Raw genomic sequence first — 20,910 nt, 5'->3', positions numbered from 1 at the left:
CCCACCCCAGGGTCTAGGGCTGCCCCCCTGCTCACCCGCCTTGCTCCAGGCCATGGGCTCCATCATCCAGACGCGGTCCCCACAGGGGCTCAGCTCCCGCCGGGGCTCCCCCATCCTCCAGCCTCTGTGCCCCACCCCTCCAGGGAAGCCCACAGCCCCTGTGCTGATTCACCCCCTTCTCCATCCGGGGAACTGGGTAGGATGCGGGGGGGGGGGGGGGGGGGAGGAGGGAGGGATGGGTTCTCCGTGCTTTCCTCCATTCACTCACCTGTAGTTAGAGACTCTGGGGTGCTTGGCCTTCCCCACACACGCTTTCTTTTGGTGGCAGTACTGGGGTTTGAACTCAGGGCCTCCTGCGTGCTTGGCAGGCATTCGATCACTTGCAACAAACCTTTGCACAGCCCTTTACACTTTTGTTCAAATAGAATCTCACATTGATGCGGTGGGAGGGGTGGGAGGGATGGGAAGCCTGGGCTGCGAGCCTCCATTTCCATTCTCCTTGTAGGGAGAATGTGCCACCAGTGCCCAGCTTTCTCTTGTGAGATGCAAGCCTCACAGTAGCTGGGATTGCAGGAGTGAGGCACTGACCCTGACCTTGAACAAGCAGCTGTGAGGGTGGGTCTGGTACCCCTTCCCTTCCGGTTACAGAAGTCCCTGGTAGGGAAGGTTATCTAGGGCGCAGAGGTTGGTGGTGGGGAGACCTGACAGAGCTGGGCTCCCACAAAGCCCATGAGACCTAGGAAGCGCCTGGCTGGCCACGGGACACACCAGCTTCATCTAGAAATGATTCCTACGGTCTGAGGCGACCTTTTAACCCCCAAGTAATGTTCAATGCATTTTCCAAAACAAAACAAAAAAAACCGCTGTCTTAATATGTTGCCTAGGCGTGTCTAAAACTCTTAGCACCCCCCTTCCTGTTCACACACCTCAGATGCTGGGACTCCATTGGGTATTTTTTTTTTTTTTTGGTCGGTCGTGGGGCGTGAACTCTGGGCTTGGGCGCTGTCCCTCAGCTCTTCAGCTCAAGGCGATCGTTTGCCGGGACTACAAATGTGTACCACTACACCCAATTACACAGCATCTTTGTGAGTTTTCTTAAAGAAGAAATCTCTAGCTGGGCACCAGTGGCTCATGCCTGTAATCCTAGCGACTCAGGAGCCTGGGTAGGAAAGTCCACGAGACACTTATCTTCCAATTAACCACCAAAAAGCTGAAAGTGGAGGTGTGGCTCAAATGGTAAGACTGCTAGCCTTGGGCAAAAGAAGCTTAGGGGTAATGCCCAGGCCCTCAGTTCAAGCCCCAGGACTGACACCCCCCCCCCCACCGAATAAACCTGTACACCTCTAAATAAAAACAGAGAAAGAAGGATATAGAAAGAACAGAAATAGGAACAGAAGAGTTCTGATAAAAAAAAAATCATTCTGGTATTTTCCAGAAGGAAGTGGTGAGTTTCAAATAAAGACAAGATATCCTTTTGATAACAAAGACATTATTATTCAAGTCCTACACATCGATCTTGTCTATATAACTTATAAACGCAGTGCAAAACACACAAATATAATTTCTGTAGATGCAGCTCCAGTGTTTCCAATCCTGCCCCTCTCAGTTTGTAAATGCGCTACGGTCCTGATCTCCCTCATGGAAAGGCTTTGCTGGCTCTCAGAAGCATTTGAGCCCCAAAGAGCTCAGCCCCCCATGAGCGCAATTCTGGGTCTGAGCCACAAGAAGCTATTTCACACTCTTCCAGGATCTCTGAGTTGTACATCCTGCCCATTTTACACCGCCTTCTGCTTCATCCAGAATAATTCACACACACACACAAAAGTTTTATCTGAAAAACACCACAGAACAAGTGGCTGAAAAAGATAAACTTTTACAATACAAACTTTTGTGTGTGTGTTTGTCCTTGGTGCCAGCCCTGAGACTCGAACTCAGGACCCTGGGCACTGTCCCTAAGCTTTTCTGCTCAAGGCTAGCGTTCTACCACTTTGAACCACAGCTCCACTTCTGTCTGTTTTGGTGGTTAATTGGAAATAAGAGTCTTGTGGACTTTCCTGCTCGGACTGGCTTTGAACCGTGATCCTTAGATCTCAGCCTCCTGAGTAGCTCGGATTACAGGCGTGAGCCACCAGTGGCAGCAGATGGATGGGATCCTTTCAATGCTGAGTTCTGCTGGTAACAGAACCAGTTGAGACTAATATTTCAGAATAACCTTAAAAAAAAACAAACAAACCTTACAAAGTGTTTCAAGTGAAAATCCTGCCCCAGAAGGCATTCCTGTAGTGCTGGCAGCTAACACAGAGTCCTTAGGGTACTTGGGGTGGTAGCCCTAGTGAATGCTGAGCTATGTGTGGGGCTGCTCCCTAAAATCACAGGGAAGCCTACATCTCTGTGGAAGCTATTTACAGGTGAGTCGGCATGTCTGTGGGCCTGTGCGCTCCGTGCGCTGTGATTACGCCCACACCTGTGAAGACACAAAAAGATCAGCAGTCAGCAGCCAGTAAGATTTGAGTGTTTTGTTTCTTCCCTCCCCCCCCCCTTTTCCTCCTGCTCTTCCTCCTGGTACTGGGGCCTTGGTGCGGTCCCTACGCTTTCTTGTTGCTCAAGGCTAGTGTTCTACCACTTGAGCCATGGCTCCACTTCTGGATTCGTGCTGTAGAAGAGTCTCATAGACTTTTCTGCCCTGGCTGGCTTCAGACTCCCATCCTCGGATCTCAGCCTCCTGAGTAGCTAGGATTTACGGGTGTCAACTACTCAGGCCTGGCCAGACTTGAATTTAAAGAGATGAAAACACTCTATTCGCCCCCTCCTCGTTAATCACCTCCCGGGCACCTGGGGCCTCGGGAGCGTTTCTCCTCTGTGTCAGGAACTTCACCAAAATCCATGCATCCATTTTTCCTAAAGACACCCAGGTCTCAGGACAATCCAGACACCCAGGAGAAGAAACAGAAACATCTCTCACCCTCAGGGTATGATCCCAGGATCCCGAGCAGAAAGCCGTCCCGTCTGGCGAGACTCGAAGAGTGCTCACTCGGTTCTCATGGCCAAACAGGATGGAGACCCGGGAGCCCTTGAGGACGTCCCACACGTTGATGGTGTAGTCGTTGTAGCCCGCGAAGAGCAGGCGGCCTAGTGGCAGAAGACAGGTAGTTACTAATTCTGTCCTTCCTTCCTTCCTTCCTTCCCTCCTTCCCCCAAGACTCACTGGCCAGCTCATTCACTCATCAACAGTGATGTAGCCCCACTGTATGCCAAACGCCCTTTCTTGGAATTCAGAGAGGACAAAGCACAGTGGAGGATGTGGGGCGGGGAGGAGGAAGTCACTGTAGCCATGATGGAAAGGTTTATAGGCACTCGAGGGCACTGTGCCATTATTATTATTTGTTGTTGTTGTTGTTGGTCATGGGGCTTGAACTCTAGGCCTGGGCATTGTCCCTCAGCTCTTTAGTTCAAGGCCAGCGCTCTACCACTTGAACCACAGTTCAAAACCACTTCTGGTTTTCTGGTGGTTTATTGGAGATGAGAGGCTCATGGAGTTTCTTGCTGGGGCTGGCTTTGAACTGTGATCCTCAGATCTCAGCCTCCTGAGGAACTCAACCACTGTACCATTTTTTTAACCTTTCAGTAGTTAGGAACTTACACAACGTGAATTCTCAGAGGTAAAACCAACCGGCCATTTGGGTTGGCTTTGGAGGGCTGAGCAGGAGTAGAGTTTTCTGGGCAGACAAACTGAGAATCACCACGTGCAAAGACTCAGAGTAGGGGGGCACAGAGTTGTGCCCTCCTTGGCCTGTCCTGGCTTTCACTAACACCCCCCCCCCCATTCCCAGCTGTGAGCAGAGGGGCAGGAGCCTCAAGCCACTCCCTTCGGTGATGGAGGGGAAGGGAGACTGGGGAAGAGATGACCAGAGCTTGGCAGCCATGACCTCCTGGCCCGGCCTTGCTTGGAAGGTCATGGCCTTCATTCCCCCACTGTGAATGGGCCAGGATGGAGGGGTGGCCCGGAGCCAAACCAGACATGCGTGACTTTGCCCTCTTTGCCCATCGGAAGTTTACTGGCAGACAGCTGATTGCCCTCAGGTCCCGTCTTACAGCGCGGGAGAAGTTTCTGGAATAAATCTTACCACTGAGGGAGAAGTCCACGCTGGACGCTCCGAAGATGATACTCTCCTTGGAATAGATGGCCACCTCCCTGTCTGCCCGCAGGTCATACAGGCGGCACTGGGGATGCAAAGAAACAGACAGAGGGGCAGAGACCCCTGAGCCCCAGCCCGTGGGATGTGACCGGGATGGTCCCGGTGCATTGGGGGACCTGTGATTCCATCCTACCACCCCACTCCTGTTCATCTCCATGGATCCGTGGCGATTCCAAGGAATGGCAAGTCTAGAAAGATTATTCAGGTACAAAAGAAAAACCAAAATCACCTCCCTCTCCTCTCCCACGAAGATCATGGTCAATGTAGAAAATACAGAAATGCAGAAATGCAAGACACCTCCAGCTGAGCGCTGGTGGCTCACGCCTGTAATCCCAGCTACTAAGGAGGCTGAGATCTGAGGTTCGCAGTTTAAAGCCAGCCCAGGCAGGAAACGCTGTGAGACTTTGTTCCAATATTAAGTATATGTTTCATTATTATTTCCTTTTTAAAATTATTGTTATATTTCTTAAATCTCATCATATTCTTTTTTATTTTTTTTGTCGGTCATGAAGCTTGAACTCTGGGCCTGGGCGCTGTCCCTCAGCTCTTCAGCTCAAGGCTAGCACTATACTACTTGAGTCACAGCGCCCACTTCTGGCTTTATGTGGTGCTGAGGAATTGAACCCAGGGCCTCATGTATGTGAGGCAAGCACTCTACCACTGAGAGCCACCTTCCCAGCCCTCATTATTATTTCTATTAACATTATAAGCATTTGCTCGTATATATATATATATATATATATATATATATATACATACATATATATGTGATTTTTTTTTTGGTCAGTTATAGGGCTTGAACTCAGGGCCTGGGCACCATCCTTGGGCTCTTTTTGCTTAAGGCTAGTACTCTACCACTTGAGCCACAGCTCTACTTCCAGTTTTGAGTGGTTAATTGGAGGTAAGAGTCTTATGGGGGAGGCTGGGAAGGTGGCTCAGTGGTAGAGCGCTTGCCTTGCAGGCATGAGGCCCTGGGTTCAATTCCTTAGCACCACATAAACAAAAAGAAAAAAGCCAGAAGTGGTGCTGTGGCTCAAGTGGTAGAGCGCTAGCCTTGAGCTGAAGAACTGAGGGACAGCGCCCAGGCCCAGAGTTCAGGCCCATGACCGGACCCAAAAAAAAAAAAAAAAAAAAAAAAAAAGAGTCTTATGGGGACTTTTCTTCCAATACTGGCTTCAAACCATGACCCTCAGATCTCAGTCTCCTGAGTAGCTAGGATTACAAACGTGAGCCACTGGGGTCCAACTTGTTCATATTTTTAAATAATATTCAAAAAATGATTTCCATGGTTATCCATTTTCTTTTCTGCCAGTACTAGTGCTTGAACTCAGGACCTAGATACTGTCTCTTCCTTTTTTGCTCAAGGTTGGTGCTATACCACTTGAGCCACAGGCAACACTTCTGAATTTTTGGTAGTTACCTGGAGATTAGCGTCTCATGGACTTTACTGCCCAGGCTGGCTTGGAAGCGAGATCCTCATATCTCAGCCACCTGAGTGGCTAGGATTACTAGTGCCACTAGCGCTTGGCTAAAAGACAAGCTTTTGTTTAATCATGATTTTTCTTGGGCAGGGAAATGAGAAGTCATTTATACCCCGATTTTCTTCATTTGGTACCCATTATTTCTGTCACCACCAGAAAAAAATTAATTAAGAAATATAAAATGAAGTTAGCAGCTCCCTAGTTCACACAGATAAAGCGCGAGTAACTTAGACACATACCGTGGCATCATCTGACCCGGAAGCAAAGGCGTCTCCGCTGGGGTAGTACCTGGAGAGAGAGTGGGAGGAAGGCAGGTCAGGTGGGTGGCCCTGCCCTCCTTAGTGTCATCAGAACCCTGGGAAGGGGGTCCCACCCTAGCCCTCGCATCACAGCCCCCAGTTCCAGGAATACCGGGACACACAGAAGCTGGAGAGGAGGCTCAAATGACAGGCCAAGACGTCCCTAGTGTTCTAAAGGCAGGGGACACTGATTTCTGGCCTTGTAGTGTTGCTGAGCAGGAAATGGGACATTGTAGGTTTTTTTTGTTTTTGTCGGTCATGGGGCTTGAACTCTGGGCCTGAGTGCTGTCCCTCAGCTCTTCAGCTCAAGGCTAGCGCTCTACCACTTGAGCCACAGCACCACTTCCGGTTTTCTGGTGGTTTATTGGAGATAAGAGTTTCATGGACAGCCGGGCGCTGGTGGCTCACGCCTGTAATCCTAGCTACTCAGGAGGCTGAGATCTGAGGATCGTGGTTCAAAGCCAGCCCGGGCAGGAGAGACCGTGAGACTCCTATCTCCAATAAACCACCAGAAAACCGGAAGTGGCGCTGTAGCTCAAGTGGTAGAGAGCTCGCCTTGAGCTGAAGAGCTGAGGGACAGCGCCCAGGCCCAGAGTTCAAGCCCCACGGCCGACAAAAAAAAAAAAAAAAAAAAAGAGTTTCATGGACTTTCCTACTTGGGCTGGCTTTGAACTGTGATCCTTAGATCTCAGCCTCCTGAGTAGCTAGGATTGCAGGCGTGAGCCACCGGTGCCCAGCTGTAGTTTTTTTTTTTTTGTCTGTTGTTGGGCTTGAACTCAGGACCTGGACATTGTCCCTGAGCTTTTTTGCTCAAGGCTAGCACTCTTATCACTTTGAGCCACAGCTCCATGTCTGGCCTTTTTTTTTTTCTTGTTCATCATGGAGCTTGAACTCTGGGACTGGCCATTGTCCCTGAGTTCTTCAGCTCAAGGCTAGTACTCTACCACTGGGGCCACAGCACAATTTCCAGTTTTCTGGTGGTTAATTGGAGATAAGAATCTCATGGAGCCAGGCGTGAGTGGCTCACACCTGTAATCTTAACTACTCAGGAGGCTGAGATCTTAGGATCTCAGTTCAAAATCAGCCCCAGCAGGAAAGTCCATGAGACTCTAATCTCCTATAAACCATCAGAAAAACTGGAAGTGGCACTGTGGCTCAAGTGGTAGAGTGCTTGCCTTGAGCTGAAGAGCTAAGGGACAGCATTCAAGCCCCACAACTGACACACACACACACACACACACACACACACACACACACACACACACACACACACACACACACACACACACACACACACACACACACACACACACACACGAGTCTCATGGACTTTCCTGCCCGGGCTGGCTTTGAACCATGATCCTCAGATCTCAGCCTCCTGAGTAGCTAGGATTAAACGTGTGAGCTCTGGTACCTAGCCTCTGGCTTCTATGTAAATGCCACTTATCAGAGAGCCCATCTGATCTTTGTTCCTTCATCTCCTGGCACTCAGCAGCAGCTGAAATAAACCGTGGATCTGTCCGTTTGTGTTTTATCTAGTTTGCTTGTCTGGATAGGAGAGGCAGTGTGTGGCTTCCAGGGCTGAGGACGCCCCCAGCCCAGGGAAAGCCACAGGACAGGAAGCCCTGTGGACTGGCTACTCACTGACCGGACGCTGTTGACATCAGACTCGTGCGTTTCAAATGCTTGCACACACTGGCCAGAGCGCATGTCCCACACCATGGCTTTCTTGTCGCATCCCTGCAAGAGAAGGTCCCAGAGTCACAGTCACTGTGAGGACTGTCTGTGGACGAGGCGCCGAGGTCCCATGCACGCGCGTGGGACTAGCCCGGCCCATCCACCATGATGACACTGGAACTCACTTGTGGGCTACAAGGGAGTGTGTACCTTTCCCTCCTTCCCACTTTTTATTTTTTCAGTTGTGGGGCTTAAACTGAGGGCCTGAGTTTTGTTTTCGTGGGGCCTGGGCACTGTCCCTCAGCTCTTCAGCTCAAGGCGAGCACTCTACCACTTGAACCACAGCGCCACTTCTGGTTTTCTGATGGTTTATTAGAGATCAGAGTCTCACGGACTTTCCTGTCCAGGCTGGCTTTGAATCACAATCCTCAGATCTCAGCCTCTGAGTAGCTAGGATTATAGGCGTGAGCCACCAGGGCTCAGCCACATTTTTTCATTCACCTGCTCCTGGGCTTTTCCCTTGCCTTTGTTTCCCTTCCTTGCCTTTGACTTTCTAACCACCTCCCCAAGCCCAGACGGCAAAGCTGGCATGGCAGGGGAGTCCTTGATTAGCTGGGGGCATTGGCAAGTCACCTCCCAGGCTTCTGCCACATTATCTGCCAAGGAGCTGCGCTGAGCCGCCAGTGTGACCTAGAGAATGGTAATTCTGCCTTCCCACCTTCGCCCGCCACGCATTTGCATAAACTCCCTGTTAATCAAGTTTGGGTAACAAAATGTGCTCTCCTAATAGTCAAACAGAAGACGCAGTGTCTCAAAACTGTCCAAGTGGTCGGGGCAGGGGTGGGGGGAAGGGGTCCATCTCGGGGAAGGCCCCCTGTGGGGTGTGCCATCCTGAGCATGTCCCTGGACAAGGAAATTGGGAGTGTCCCCCAATCGAACTGAAAGGTGCACAGTGCTGGAAAAGACACACTATAACCAACAGTGATAGGTGATCATTTTAAAAATACAGTGTTAAAATACGTTTTTGTTTTTGTTTTTGTTTTTTTAAATACAGGTGCTGGTGACTCAGGCCTGTTATCCTAGCTACTCAGGAGGCTGAGGGCTGAGGATTGAGTTTCAAAGCCAGCTGAGGCAGACCAATCTGAGAGACTCTGAGCTCTAATTAACAACCCAAAGGTCAAACATAGAGGTGTGGCTCAAGTGGTAAAAAAAACAACAACCAAAAAACCCAAGTGAGAGCTAGAGGCCTTGAGTTCAGGACGGCCATAACCACCACCCCAGCCCAGTGTAGTTACGCAGGATGCATGCAGATGAAGCTCCAGATGGCCGAATGGCATTCAGGTCTTGCCCCAGCGCTGCGTTGGCTGCAGCTGCCCCTGCATCGACTCAGTGGCTGTGGCTCATGTCTAAAGCTCTCAGATGGGAACTCTGCATTTATGGATGTGAAATACAAGCAAGGCTGGACATGGTTCCCTGGTGGACCGAGGGCCCCTAGAGGTTTTGCCTCAGGTCTTTACCCCAGACACGAAGGTGTTTCCAGTTTCAGAGGGGGCGAGATCCAGGCACAGGACATCAGCCGCGTGCCCATGAAAACTCTGCAGAAGCTGTCCGCTCTCCACGTCCCACAGGGCACAAGTCCCATCGCCGCTGGCAGTGAGGATCTGGCCAGGAAGAAGGAGAGGGAGGGTCAAGGGAGGTCTGTTGGTTTTGTCTTTCTTTTACACACACACACACACACACACACACACACACACACACACACTTGCAGGGCTCACACCTGCCTGGCACACAGGTGAAGTTCCATGAACATCTGTTGCATAGAACTTTCTCCAGCTGACATGGCCAGGCAGATCACAAACTCATGCACATTCACACCCAAAATAAAATGCCAAAAAAGAGAACTAATGAAAAATCACAAAAGTGTAAGTTAGTAAAATAACAGAAAGAGAAATTAATGAGCACACAAACTATGGGGCTGAACATAATTTGCTGTGTCTGAGTCAAAAAGAATTCTAGGACTGGGCTCACTTTCTTGTCACTGTGTTATACTGTCCCAAGGTCAATAAAAAACCCAACTGACCATCTAAGCAACATAAGGCTGGGAACCAACCAGATAATTTTGAGATTCCAAGCTTGGTGGCTTATGCCTGGAATCCTAGCTACTCAGGAGGCTGAGATCTGAGGATCATGGTTTGAAGCCAGCTTGGGCAGGAAAGTCTGTGAGACTTTTGTTTTGTTTTGTTGATGGTGGGGCTTGAACTCTGGGCCTGGGTGTTGTCCCTCAGCTCAAGGAGAGTGCTCTACCATTTAAGCTACAAAACCACTTCCGGCTTTTTCTGCTTCTGTAGTACTGAGGAATCAAACCGGGACCTCATGCATGCAAGGCAAGCACTCTACCACTGAGCCACCTTCCCAGCCCCTCCATGAGACTCATTTCTAATTAACCACCAGAAAACTGGAAGTGGAACTTGTGGCTCAAGTGGTAGAGCGCCCCAGCTCCACGGCTGAGCAGGGGGTGGCCCGCCTCACAGGGCTTGTGTACCTGCATGTCTGAGTTGGTGAAGCTGCAGGCCGATAGGTAGTTGGTGTGCATCGCAACCGACTTTTTCTTGGCAGCCATGTTCTCATTTTTGTCAAATGTCAGCGGGTACACGGAGCACTTGTTGTCCAATCCCCTGGTGCGAGAAGAAAGAGTATCGGGGTTCACCTAAGTGACTTTCACATTCCTCTACATCTTTCAAGTTTTTCTTTAGCAAGAAAACGCCTGCTATTGTGACCCCCCCCCCCCCCCGCCCACATAACCCTCCAGCTTTTACTTTGAAGACTTCTGAACCTCCCCCACCCCGGCAGAAATTCCTTCTTTTAGATCCCCATTTTGTCATAGCCATGGGAGCAAATCTGGAACTTCTAAGTAAATTGACTTGCAAATTTCTCTTTCCTAAAAATAAGAACATTTTCCTAATAGATTTTTTTTTTGTGTGTCGGTCTTGAACTGTGGGTCTGGGCGCTGTCCCTCAGCTCTTCAGCTCAAGGCTAGCGCTCTACCACTTGAGCCACAGCGCCACTTCCAGTTTTCTGGTGGTTTATTGGAGATAAGAGTCTCAAGGAGGGCTGGGAAGGTGGCTCAGTGGTAGAGCGCTTGCCTTGCATGCATGAGGCCCTGGGTTTGATTCCTCAGTACCACATAAGCAGAAAAAGCCAGAAGTGGTTTTGTGGCTCAAGTGGTAGAGCACTAGCCTTGAGCTGAAGAGCTGAGGGACAGTGCCTAGACCCAGAGTTCAGGTCTGAAGACTGACAAAAACAAAAAAGAAGATCTTTAAATCTAAAATACAATCTTTTTTTTTTTTTTGAGTGGTACTGGGGTTTGAACTCAAGAGCCTTGTGCTTGCTTGAGTTGCTTTACCACCTGAGCCACACTTCCCAACACCTTTGGTTTTGTTCTTCTAGAAAAAGTAGGGTCTTACTTTTTGCCTGAGTCAGTCTGGACCATGATCCTCCTAGTATGCTTTCCTTATAGCTTGGCAGGCATGTGCCACTATACCCTTCTTTTTATTGATTGAGGTCTCTTGTAGACTATTTTTGGGGGTGATGGGGTCTAGCCTGGCTTCAAACCAGAATCTTCCCAATCTCAGCCTCCTGAATTGCTAGGAATTCAGGTATGAGCTACCATACCCACTTTTAACCTATTCTTTAAAAAAAAAAAATTGTGATTGTACAGGTGACGTGCAGAGGGGTTACAGTTCTATGAGTCAGGTAACAAGTATTCTTTTTGAACCATGTCACCCCTTCCCTTGCTCTTTCCCAGTTTTTCCTTCCCATCCCCACCCACAGGTATATAGTTCATTTTCCACATAGTGTCTAGTGTCACTGCTGTATTTGTTCACCCTTTGTCCCTCCATTTCTGTGCGCCCCACTTACCCTCCCAAAGACAAATGAATTAACAAACATGATGAAAGGAAAAGACAAAACCCACCACCACACCACCACAACAAAAGTCTTTTGCTTCCATTTCTTGGAGCTGATTTCATAAAATATTATTATTATTATTATTTTTGTTGGTCGTGGGGTCTGAACTCTGGGCCTGGGCGCTGTCCCTGAGCTCTTCAGCTCAAGGCTAGCACTCTACCACTTGAGCCACAGCACCACTCCCAGCTTTTTCTGCGTATGTGGTGCTGAGGAATCGAACCCAGGGCCTCATGCATGCGAGGCAAGCACTCTACCACTGAGCCACCTTCCCAGCCCCCCATATTTTATATGATGATATGCACATAGCTATTGAACCTTTGTGATCCACCCCTATGAATATCCTCCTTTGATCTCACAATGTAACTATGTAGAGACATGAATAATGTATCATGTCCAGTTTATTTTTTTTAAACATCCAGTGTGTTTACTTGTAGATTTATAGGCACATTCTAGTTACCACAAATGCAACCACTGTTTCTTTGGGTCTGGCTTATTTTGCTTAATATAATTTTTTTCCAAGTCTTTCAATTTCCTTATGAATGGTACAATATCATTCTGACGAATGAGTAGAATTCCCTTGTGTATATATACCATGTTTCCTTGATCCATTCATCTACTGAGGGGCATCTGAGTTGATTCCATATCTTGGCTATGTCAAACAATGCTGTTAGGGACAAGAGACCTTGGTCAGCTGTTCTAGAGAGTGTCATGAATTCTGAGTTTGAGATATTGCTTCTAAATGCTGAAGTTTTGGTGAGTATTGTGGTGTGTATTGGTATTAGAGGGGCTTTGGGGCCAGAAGTGTTTCAGATGTCCAGAATTGTTGGATTTTAGAATATCTGCACATGCATAATAAGAAATGCTGGGGATGGAACACGCTAGTCACTTTGTAATGAAGATAATGATGGAAGAGGCTCAGAGAGGAACTGGACATTTTGTTTCACAAGTAAATAAAAACTGACCAGTTGCGGGCTGGGAAGGTGGCTCAGTGGTAGAGCGCTTGCCTTGCATGCATGAGGCCCTGGGTTCAATTCCTCAGCACCACATAAGCAAAAAGAAAAAAGCCAGAAGTGGCACTGTGGCTCAAGTGGTAGAGCGCTAGCCTTGAGCTGAAGAGCTGAGGGACAGCGCCCAAGCCCAGAGTTCAAGCCCCACGACCGGACAAAAAAACAAAACAAAACAAAACTGACCAGTTGCCCTGGGTTTGCTGCTTTAGGCCACTGGTGCAGCGTTCTATGACTGAGGGGAGGTGTGGACAGCTTACCCGCAGGCGATGGCACATCCTGACGGGGCGTACGCACACGCCATGACCCACGTGCAGGGCATGGTGACGGCGTGCTCCTGCAACACAGCACGGTCCAGGTGAGCGACACACAACGTTACCCAAGTCCCAGAACTTGACTTTTGCAGAATCAAAGCACCAGACTAACCATGGACTATGGCGGAGCTCCTCATTGGAAGCGGGGAGGGATAAAGGTGGGCTTTAGCTGGAGGAGACTTTGTCGCTCATTATCAACCAAGCTTTACGTCACCCACTCCACTACCAAAAAAACATCCCCCCAAACAAAAACATTATTTTACTTTTTTCCCTCCTTCCTTCCTTCCTTCCTTCCTTTTGTTGGTCATGGGGCTTGAACTCTGGGCCTGGGCACTGTCCCTCAGCTCCAGCAAGAACTCTACTACTGGAGCCACAGTGCCACTTCTAGTTTTCTGGTGGTTAACTGGAGATAAAGAGTCTCACAGACTTTCCTGCCTGGGCTGGCTTCGAACTGAAATCCTCAGCTCTCAGCCCCCTGTGTAGCTAGGATTACAGGTGTGAGCCACCAGCACCTGGCTTTTACTTCTTCCTTAATGTGAGTTAATAGTTTGTTTCTCTTTGCAATACTGAGGTTTGAACTCAGGACCTCCCACTTATTGCTTGTTTGCTCAGCTGGAAGCTCGCTGGAGCCGAGTCTCCAGTCCAGCATTTTGCCGGTTGATTGCAGATTCTCTCAGACTTTTCTGTCTGGGCTGGCTTGGAACCAAGATCTGGAGATTTTGGTTCTTTTGGTGATGGCTCAGACGCAAAGTAGTGAATTAGCACCCTCTGTGGTAGCCCTAGGTACTGCTCAGGGTGGGGACTTTATCTCCAAGGAGGAATAAATGATCCTGGGGGGTTGGGGGGGTGGTTTCCAGTCCTAGTGGCTGGGTGGCCAATTCCAAGGGGACCTGGAGGGGAGCTGGGGGAGAGGATCCGTAAGCTAGGCTGGAGTCTCACCTTGTTAGTGGTGAAGGAATCCCACACGATCACCTTACCATCCTGTAGGAACAAGAGAAGAGAGCACACAGCTCAAATGCTGGAAATCTGTCCTCACTGTTGTGAGGTCTACAGCTGTGTCCAGCTGGGCATGGGAAGGGAAGAGGCAGCGGGGTTCCTGGAGGTTCAACAACCTCCCATCTATTCTTGGAGAAAGGAGACTGAGAGGCAGTTACTGAGCAGTATGGGGACTTGAACTCATGGCCTCATGCTCTCACGTGGCAATTTTTACTGAAAGATGATGATAGATCTACTACTTGAGCTGTACCTTTACTTCTGGCTTTTTGCTGGTTATTTGGAAATAAGAATCTCTCAGGTGTGTCTGACTGGGCTGGCTTTGATCTCAGCCCCTTGAGTAGCTAGGATTATAGGTATAAGCGGCTGACAACTACCTTTTCTTCCCCCCCCCCCAGTGGTCCTTGGGTTTGAACTCAGGGCTTCAAAGTTGCTAGGCAGGTGCTCTACCACTTGAGCCCCTCGCCCTTTATTTCTGCTCTATTTTAGAGGGGGGTCTCATATTTGTGACTGGGGCCTGTCTAGACCACAATCCTCTAGCCGGGTGACAGGCTTGTATCTATCTTATTGGTTGAGAGGGGTCTAACATTTTGCCCAAGTTAGTCTCAAATGATAGTCCTCCCAAGCTCTGCTTCCCAAGTAGCTGGGATTACAGGCATGAGTTGTGACTGTGCTTGGTTGGTCTTAATTTCTGACTACATAGCTAAACTTGACACATGGTGTTATCTACGTAAGGCTTGCAGAGAAGGAGGTCCAACCCTGTAACCCTGAGCCCTTGCTCACTGAATAGGGACAATGTCTCAGCGATGCATCCGCAGCTTCCTCTGCCTCACTGCCTGCCCATTCCCCATGCTCCCCCCCCCTACTCTGGCATCTCATCAAACTACACGTGATCCTTCCACCTGCACAGATATATATGGCAGCTGCCTGCGTACCTGGAAAGATTGTGCTTCCGCCCACGGCCCCAAGCCCACTCTGTGAGGGTGACTCATCTGCTTGGAAGGGAGAAGGCTGCAGATGAGTCAAAGTCTGTTCCAGAGTCTTCTAGTCCTTCCTGACTCCTCTGGGGTGCAGAGGAGGAGGCACAGAGCAGGCCTGACTCCCTTCTTTCTTGCCAGTCCTGGCTTGAACTCTGGGCCTGGGCGCTATCCCGAGCTTTTTGCTCAAGGTTAGTGCTCTACCACTTGAGCCACAGCGCCACTTCCGACGCTGTGAGTAGTTTATGGGAGATAAGAGCCCTCGTGGACTTTCCTGCCTGAGCTGGCTTTGAACTGTGATCCTCAGATCTCAGCCTCCTGAGTAGCTAGGATTACAGGCGTGAGCCACGGGTGCCCAGTGGTTGGTGGAATCTTAACCACCTTGTCCTCAAGTAGCTAGCATGGGTAAGGCACTGGCCTGGATCACTAGCATTGCTTAATAAACTCAAAAGTTTCATCACAAGTAATATCTTTTAGTATGCTCTGCAAGAAATGATTCTGAGCCAGGCATGGTGGTTTATGCCTATAATCTCAACTACTCAGGTGGTGATCAGGAAGACGGTGGTTTGAGATTAGCCCTAGAAAAAGAGCTAAGTGAGATTCCCCTCTGAACAAATCAGCCGGGCATGGTGGCATGTACTTACCATCCACTTTATATAAGGGGGCATAGTGAGTGGGCATGGCTTAAGTGATGGAGTGCCAGCCCAGCTAGAGTGAAGTCTTGAATTCAAATCCCAGAACCGCCCCCCCAATAAATAAGCGGCCAATCAGAACCTGCCAGGTCACAGAGCAGGCGGGGCGTACCTGCGAGGAGCTCACGATCCTTCGTTTGTCCTTGCACCAGTCCATGCACAGGACTTTGTTCCCGTGGCCTTTAAGGGTCCTTCTGGTCTTCATGACAAACTGGCCCAGGGCCTCCACCCGCTCTGCCACCTGGTGCACTGGAAGAATAATGCCAGATCAGTTCCTGTACCCAGGCCTAGGCTGGGAGCCCCCAGCTGGCCCAGTGAGGAGCGGGAGGTGCCCAGGGGCCTCTGAGCCATTGCTTGGGTCTCCTACACTTGGCAGGCACTCTTAGATCAGCAGCCATTCTCTGCTGGTGGTTAAGAGCGTAGGGATTTTTTTTCCAAGTACTTCCTATTGCAGGGACCAAAGGATTACCAAGATCACCTTGTATTTCTCAAGCACAGCACAGAATTCTGAGAGGTGGACAGGGCGGGTGGCTAGAGGGAACCGCTCTTCACCCCACTGGGGCTCTGGTGACTCCAAGAGTAACTTACAAAGAGCCAGGCTGGGACTTTTGTCCTTGTTTCTACCACTTTCTCCTTACTGGGAAAGCTCACTTTAAGAACACTCTCCCAACGGCCATATTGCTTGACAGCAGGTACTGGGTCCAACTGTTTCCCCTGCCTTGTACAGGACTGGGGACAAGGCTGGTGCTCAACCACTTGAGCCACAGCTATCCACTTCGGGCTTTTTGCTGGTGCATGGAGATAAGAGTCTCCCAGACTCTTGTGTCTGGGTTGGCTTTGAACCTGGATCCTCAGATCTCAGCCTCCTGAGTAGCTAGGATTACAGGCGTGAGCCACCCAGGCCTTGGAGAACTACAGCTTTTTCATGTCCCTGTTTTTTACTTTTTATTTTTATTTTTTTAAAAAAGGCTCCCTGACTAAATCAAAGCCTTCCTTATGTAAATGGGCTGTGAAGATGTCTCAGCAATGATCAGGCAGATTCTCCTCCAGCCCACTGCATCCTGTTTCCATCTGCCAAACCTTGCAACCCCAGACGCAAAGAATTCCCCGAACACAAATGTCAGCAAGAGCTGACTGTGCTCTGCATGTGTTTTTTGTTTGTTTTTGAGGGATTTTGGCTCCCAGCACAGATGTGGCATCTCCTTTGCCTTCTAATAGATCGATAGATTGTCCCTCGAATAGGCTGGAACAAAGAAATGGTTGCAGCGACTTATTTCTACCACTAGCACAGTAGCCTGTCAGGAAATCCTGTTGTACGGTAAGTGGCAGGAGGTCAGGGCTGCTGCCTTGTTCAGAGCTCCCTTAGAAATCGAGACTGGAGGGGCTGGAAAGGTGGCTCAGTGGTAGAGCACTTGCCTTGCATGCTCAAGGCCCTGGGTTCGATTCTTCAGCATCACATAAGCAGAAAGAAAAAAGCTGGAAGTGGCACTGTGGCTCAACTGGTAGAGCGCTAGCCTTGAGCTGAAGAGCTGAGGGACAGCGCCCAGGCCCAGAGTTTAGGCCCCACAATCGGACCAAAAAAAAAAAAAAAAAAGAAATTGAGACTGGAGCTGAGTAGTTGGGATCCTGACTCTGGCCTCTGATGCTCAGGCCTGGCTCTGTGGCACACCAGCCGGAGTACGTTGTGTATGTCAGTCACTTGCCTCTCCTGGAGAAGCCACCATGACGACATGTGGCGATAAAGGAACACTTGGGAACTGTGGGCTCTAAAATCCTCCCACTGAGGTCGCTCATACATGGTGCACCATACTTGAATATGAATAAATGACATGAGCCAGGACCAGTGACTCACGCCTGTAACCCTAGCTACTCGGGAAGGTGGAATCTGAGGGTTGGGCTTCAAAACCAGCCTGAGCAGAAAAGTCTGTGAGACTCTCACTCCCACTTAACCAGAAAAAAAAAAAAAGTCAGAAGTGGAGACATGACTCAAGTGGTAGAGCAGCAGCCTTAAGTGAAGAAGCTAAGAGGGGGAGGGGTGAGGGCCGGGCGCTGGTGACTCACACCTGTCATCCTAGCTACTCAAGAGGCTGAGATCTGAGGATCACAGTTCAAATCCAGCCCAGCCAGGAAAGTCCGTGAGACTCTTATCTCTAATTAACCACGAGAAAACTGGAAGTGGCACTGTGGCTCAAGTGATTGAGCACTCGCCTTGAGCTGAAGAGCTGAGGAACAGCGCCCAGGCCCAGAGTTCAAGACCCATGACCAATAACAACAACAAAAGAACAAAGATGCCCCTCATGCAGACTGTGTGGGGAGGGAGTTTCTGGACTCGCTTTGGTGGGTGAGGCCCTGGGCCAGGTGCAATCCCAGCAGATGAGCGGGAATCCTTCACCAAGTGCTTCAACCTCATCTCCAGCTCAGTTTCCTCATCGGTCAAAGGGTGAAAGCAGATGCAGAGAGACACTAACACCCCACTTCCTGTATCAGCACGGATACTTGCAGGGACTGCAGGGATTTGCAAAGGGAAATGAGATGGGTCCGCTCAGAGTCACCTCTCAGTCCCCATACCCTCTTTTTGAGCGCTTCCTTTCCCAGGCTTCCTGGCAACGGGCCCCGTAGCCTTAGTTCTGGCCTTGACAGAGCACAAAACCAACTAATCTTGGGTGTGGGAAAGTTGTGGGAAAACCTGCTTTCCTGATAAGAAGGAAGCAAACAGACAAATGCCTCCTTCTTCTCGCCTCAGAGATAACCTTAGGAGCTGTGGCAAGCCTGCTGTGGTCATGGGGCCGATGCCCAGGCTCTGAGACAGGAAGGAGGCAGGCAGAGGATCGAGGTCCCTGGTGAGGGAGCCAGTGCAGCTCAGCCAGGGGCTCGGCTGTCCTGGCTCCTGTTATGTAAGACAGCCAACTCCCAGTCGGCTTCATACGCTGTGGAGGTTTATGGTGACTTACAACTAGACGCATTTCTAAATCATAGGAGCTGGGGAGGGGAGAGCAGCCGAAGGCTGGATTCAGGTCTTGTTACCTGCAAAGAAATCGAATGCTAGGAGTCCCCCCCCCTGCCCCCCATGTGCTCTTTTCCACATGTAATGAGGAGCTGTGCCCAGGAGAGCCGAGGGCAGGCCGGGCCCGGGGGGAGCCGCCGCCCTGCCGTGGGAGAGGGTGGGCCAAGCTGATGGCGTGGGCAGCCTCCTCCTTTCCCACCCCGCGGATCATCTAAATGGACCTGACATCGCATGGAGCCCAAAGCTGCTCCAACAGCCTCCCCCCACCCCACCCCCCAAAAAAGCAAACTGGGTACATTTGCTCCTGGATCGCCCTTCCCCCCATCCAGCGCCTGTGCACCCCGCTTTCCATCCCCAGCCGCGAGCTTCTCAACCAGTCTCCATCTGGCAAAAGCCAAAGCCAGGAAGGACAGACCGCCCGAGGAGGGGGTGGGGGAAGGGGACAGACCGCCCAGGGATGATGACACGCTCGTCCTAGGCCGCGCCCACCAGCCATCGGCACCCCGGTACCCCTCGCCCGGGGCGGGGGTGGGGTGGTCCTGCATGGCGGGGGATGCTCCGTGACCCCGTGACCTCCCTCCCCCCCCCCGTTCCCGCCACTCACGCTCCACGTCGTGCAGCTTGGCCCGCTCCTCCTCCAGCTTGCCCTTGAGGCTCTCGGCCTCGCTCTTCAGCGACGCCAGCGTCTCGTTCTCGTGCAGCCCATCCGTGGCCATCTTCACGTTCCCGGGAGCAGCGGGGAGAGAAAGGCAGAGACCGGGATGCAGGCCGGGGGAGATTGGGGGGGGGGGAGCCGGCGGGCGGGCGGGCGGGCGGGGAACCGAGGCGGGCGGGCGCAGCAAGAGCTGCCAATGACCCTGAATGACAGCCCTGGCCCCGCCCCCACGATGATGCAGTGGAGGTGGGCGTGGCTATGATAGCTGACCACGCCCCCGCCCACCCCGCCCCTCTCCCAGGCCCTGGCACCTGGGCGGAGCCTGGTACCTGGAGAGGCCGGGAGAGACAGGCCCATATGACAGGTCTAGAATCCAGGCATTAGCTTCATGTAGGCTGCCAAATACCCTTGAGCAATCCACACGTGTGTCCTTTAAATGAGAAACTACATTATGGGTGACATGCTATCTCCCTGAGGTCATCTTGGAAGGCCCGGGGCAAGGCAGCATCCTGACAACATCTCCTTAGACCCGTGGCTCCTGTACCACGGTGGGGTGTCAGGGTTCAGGGCTCCCCCTGCTTGTGGAGATCTGGGCTGGAATGGCACCTCCCATGGGTTTGGACTTTCACCAGGTGAGGACATCACATTGCCCAGCACAGCTTTGCAAATCCTCTGAGCTCGGACTGATTCTTCAGGCTTTGGCCATGCTATGGACACTTGCTGCAAGACCTGAAGCCTGTGCATAGCCACCTTCCGTGAGGACTTCCATGGTGAGTATTTTCTGTTGTTGGTCATGGAGCTTGAACTCTGGGCCTGGGCGCTGTCCCTCAGCTCTTCAGCTCAAGGCGAGCGCTCTACCACTTGAGCCACAGCACTACTTCCGGTTTTCTGATGGTTAATTAGGGATGAGTCTCAAGGCCTTTCCTACCCTGGCTGACTTTGAACCGTGATCCTCAGATCTCAGCCTCCTGAGTAGTTAGGATTACAGGTGTGAGCCACTGGTGCCCAGCCCTATAGTGAAAAATAAACTGCTAGAATTTAATTTTAGTTCCTAAAAAGTTAAGCCGGCACTGGTGACTCACGCCAGTGAGCCTAGCTACTCAGGAGGCTGAGATCTGAGGATCATGGATCAAAGCCAGCCTGAGCAGGAAAGTGTGAGTCTCTCATCCCCAATTAACTACCAGAAACTAGAAGTGGAGCTGTGGCTCAGAGTGGTTGAGCACTAGCCTTGAGCAGAACAGCTCTGGGGGTTAAAAAGACTTCCCTTACATATTGGTTTAAGACAGGCAACTTCAAATGTTTCAAAGTGGTACTTACAATTTCTGCGCATGTTGAACAGTAGTTGAGTTGCTGAGATTTCTTGAAAACAGGTCTCAGGGCCCTCTGCTTGAAACATTTGTCACAGGAGCCAAACACATTAACTAGAAAGGTCTGATCGCACATCTTTGACCCAAGATGAAGCTGAAAGAAAATGAAAGAAAGGAGAACTGAGAAAAGCCAGTCCATCCATCTGTCCTTCCTTTTTCTTCCTTCCTTTCCTTCCCCATAGTGAATTATGATCTCAGGACCTCATACCTGCTTGGAAGGCACTCTACCGCTTGAGGCACACTCCAACCCCTTTTTGCTTTCCTTATTTTTCGAGTAAGGTGTCA

General features: G+C 50.5%; 1 protein-coding gene across 2 annotated transcripts; it reads right to left on the bottom strand.

Moving 5' to 3' along the window:
- Positions 1-1,472: 1,472 nt before the first annotated feature.
- Positions 1,473-20,716, bottom strand: Gnb5 (G protein subunit beta 5). 2 transcript variants are annotated; one of them, XM_069995393.1, is made up of 12 exons: positions 20,576-20,716; positions 19,208-19,319; positions 15,712-15,848; positions 13,877-13,918; positions 12,884-12,960; positions 10,196-10,328; positions 9,171-9,314; positions 7,625-7,716; positions 5,917-5,965; positions 4,125-4,221; positions 2,963-3,129; positions 1,473-2,464 (listed from the first exon to the last, which is right to left on the bottom strand). In XM_069995393.1, the coding sequence occupies exons 1-12, from the start codon at positions 20,699-20,701 to the stop codon at positions 2,453-2,455; spliced, it is 1,188 nt and encodes a 395-aa protein (XP_069851494.1). In that variant the 5' UTR covers positions 20,702-20,716; the 3' UTR covers positions 1,473-2,452. The 2 variants fall into 2 exon arrangements, with proteins under 2 accessions (XP_069851494.1, XP_069851493.1); XM_069995392.1 differs by lacking the exon at positions 20,576-20,716 and having other exon boundaries at positions 19,208-19,406.
- Positions 20,717-20,910: the final 194 nt, after the last annotated feature.

The sequence above is a fragment of the Dipodomys merriami genome, unplaced genomic scaffold, assembly GCF_024711535.1.
Source record: "Dipodomys merriami isolate MVZ:Mamm:240054 unplaced genomic scaffold, mDipMer1.0.p SCAF_48, whole genome shotgun sequence".
NCBI lineage: Eukaryota > Metazoa > Chordata > Mammalia > Rodentia > Heteromyidae > Dipodomys > Dipodomys merriami.
The sequence above is the reverse complement of the archived record's forward strand: the minus strand, read 5'-3'. Positions and strand labels throughout refer to the sequence as shown.

Bases quoted from the DNA above. Each gene is read 5' to 3' on its own strand.
- Gnb5 (XM_069995393.1), bottom strand. From the start codon at position 20,701: ATGTGCGATCAGACCTTTCTAGTTAATGTGTTTGGCTCCTGTGACAAA. The intron at 13,919-15,711 runs GTACGCCCCGCC...TTGTTCCTACAG, and splicing joins GGATCGTGAGCTCCTCGCAG to GATGGTAAGGTGATCGTGTG. The intron at 3,130-4,124 runs GTAAGATTTATT...TTCTGCCACTAG, and splicing joins CGTGGACTTCTCCCTCAGTG to GCCGCCTGCTCTTCGCGGGC.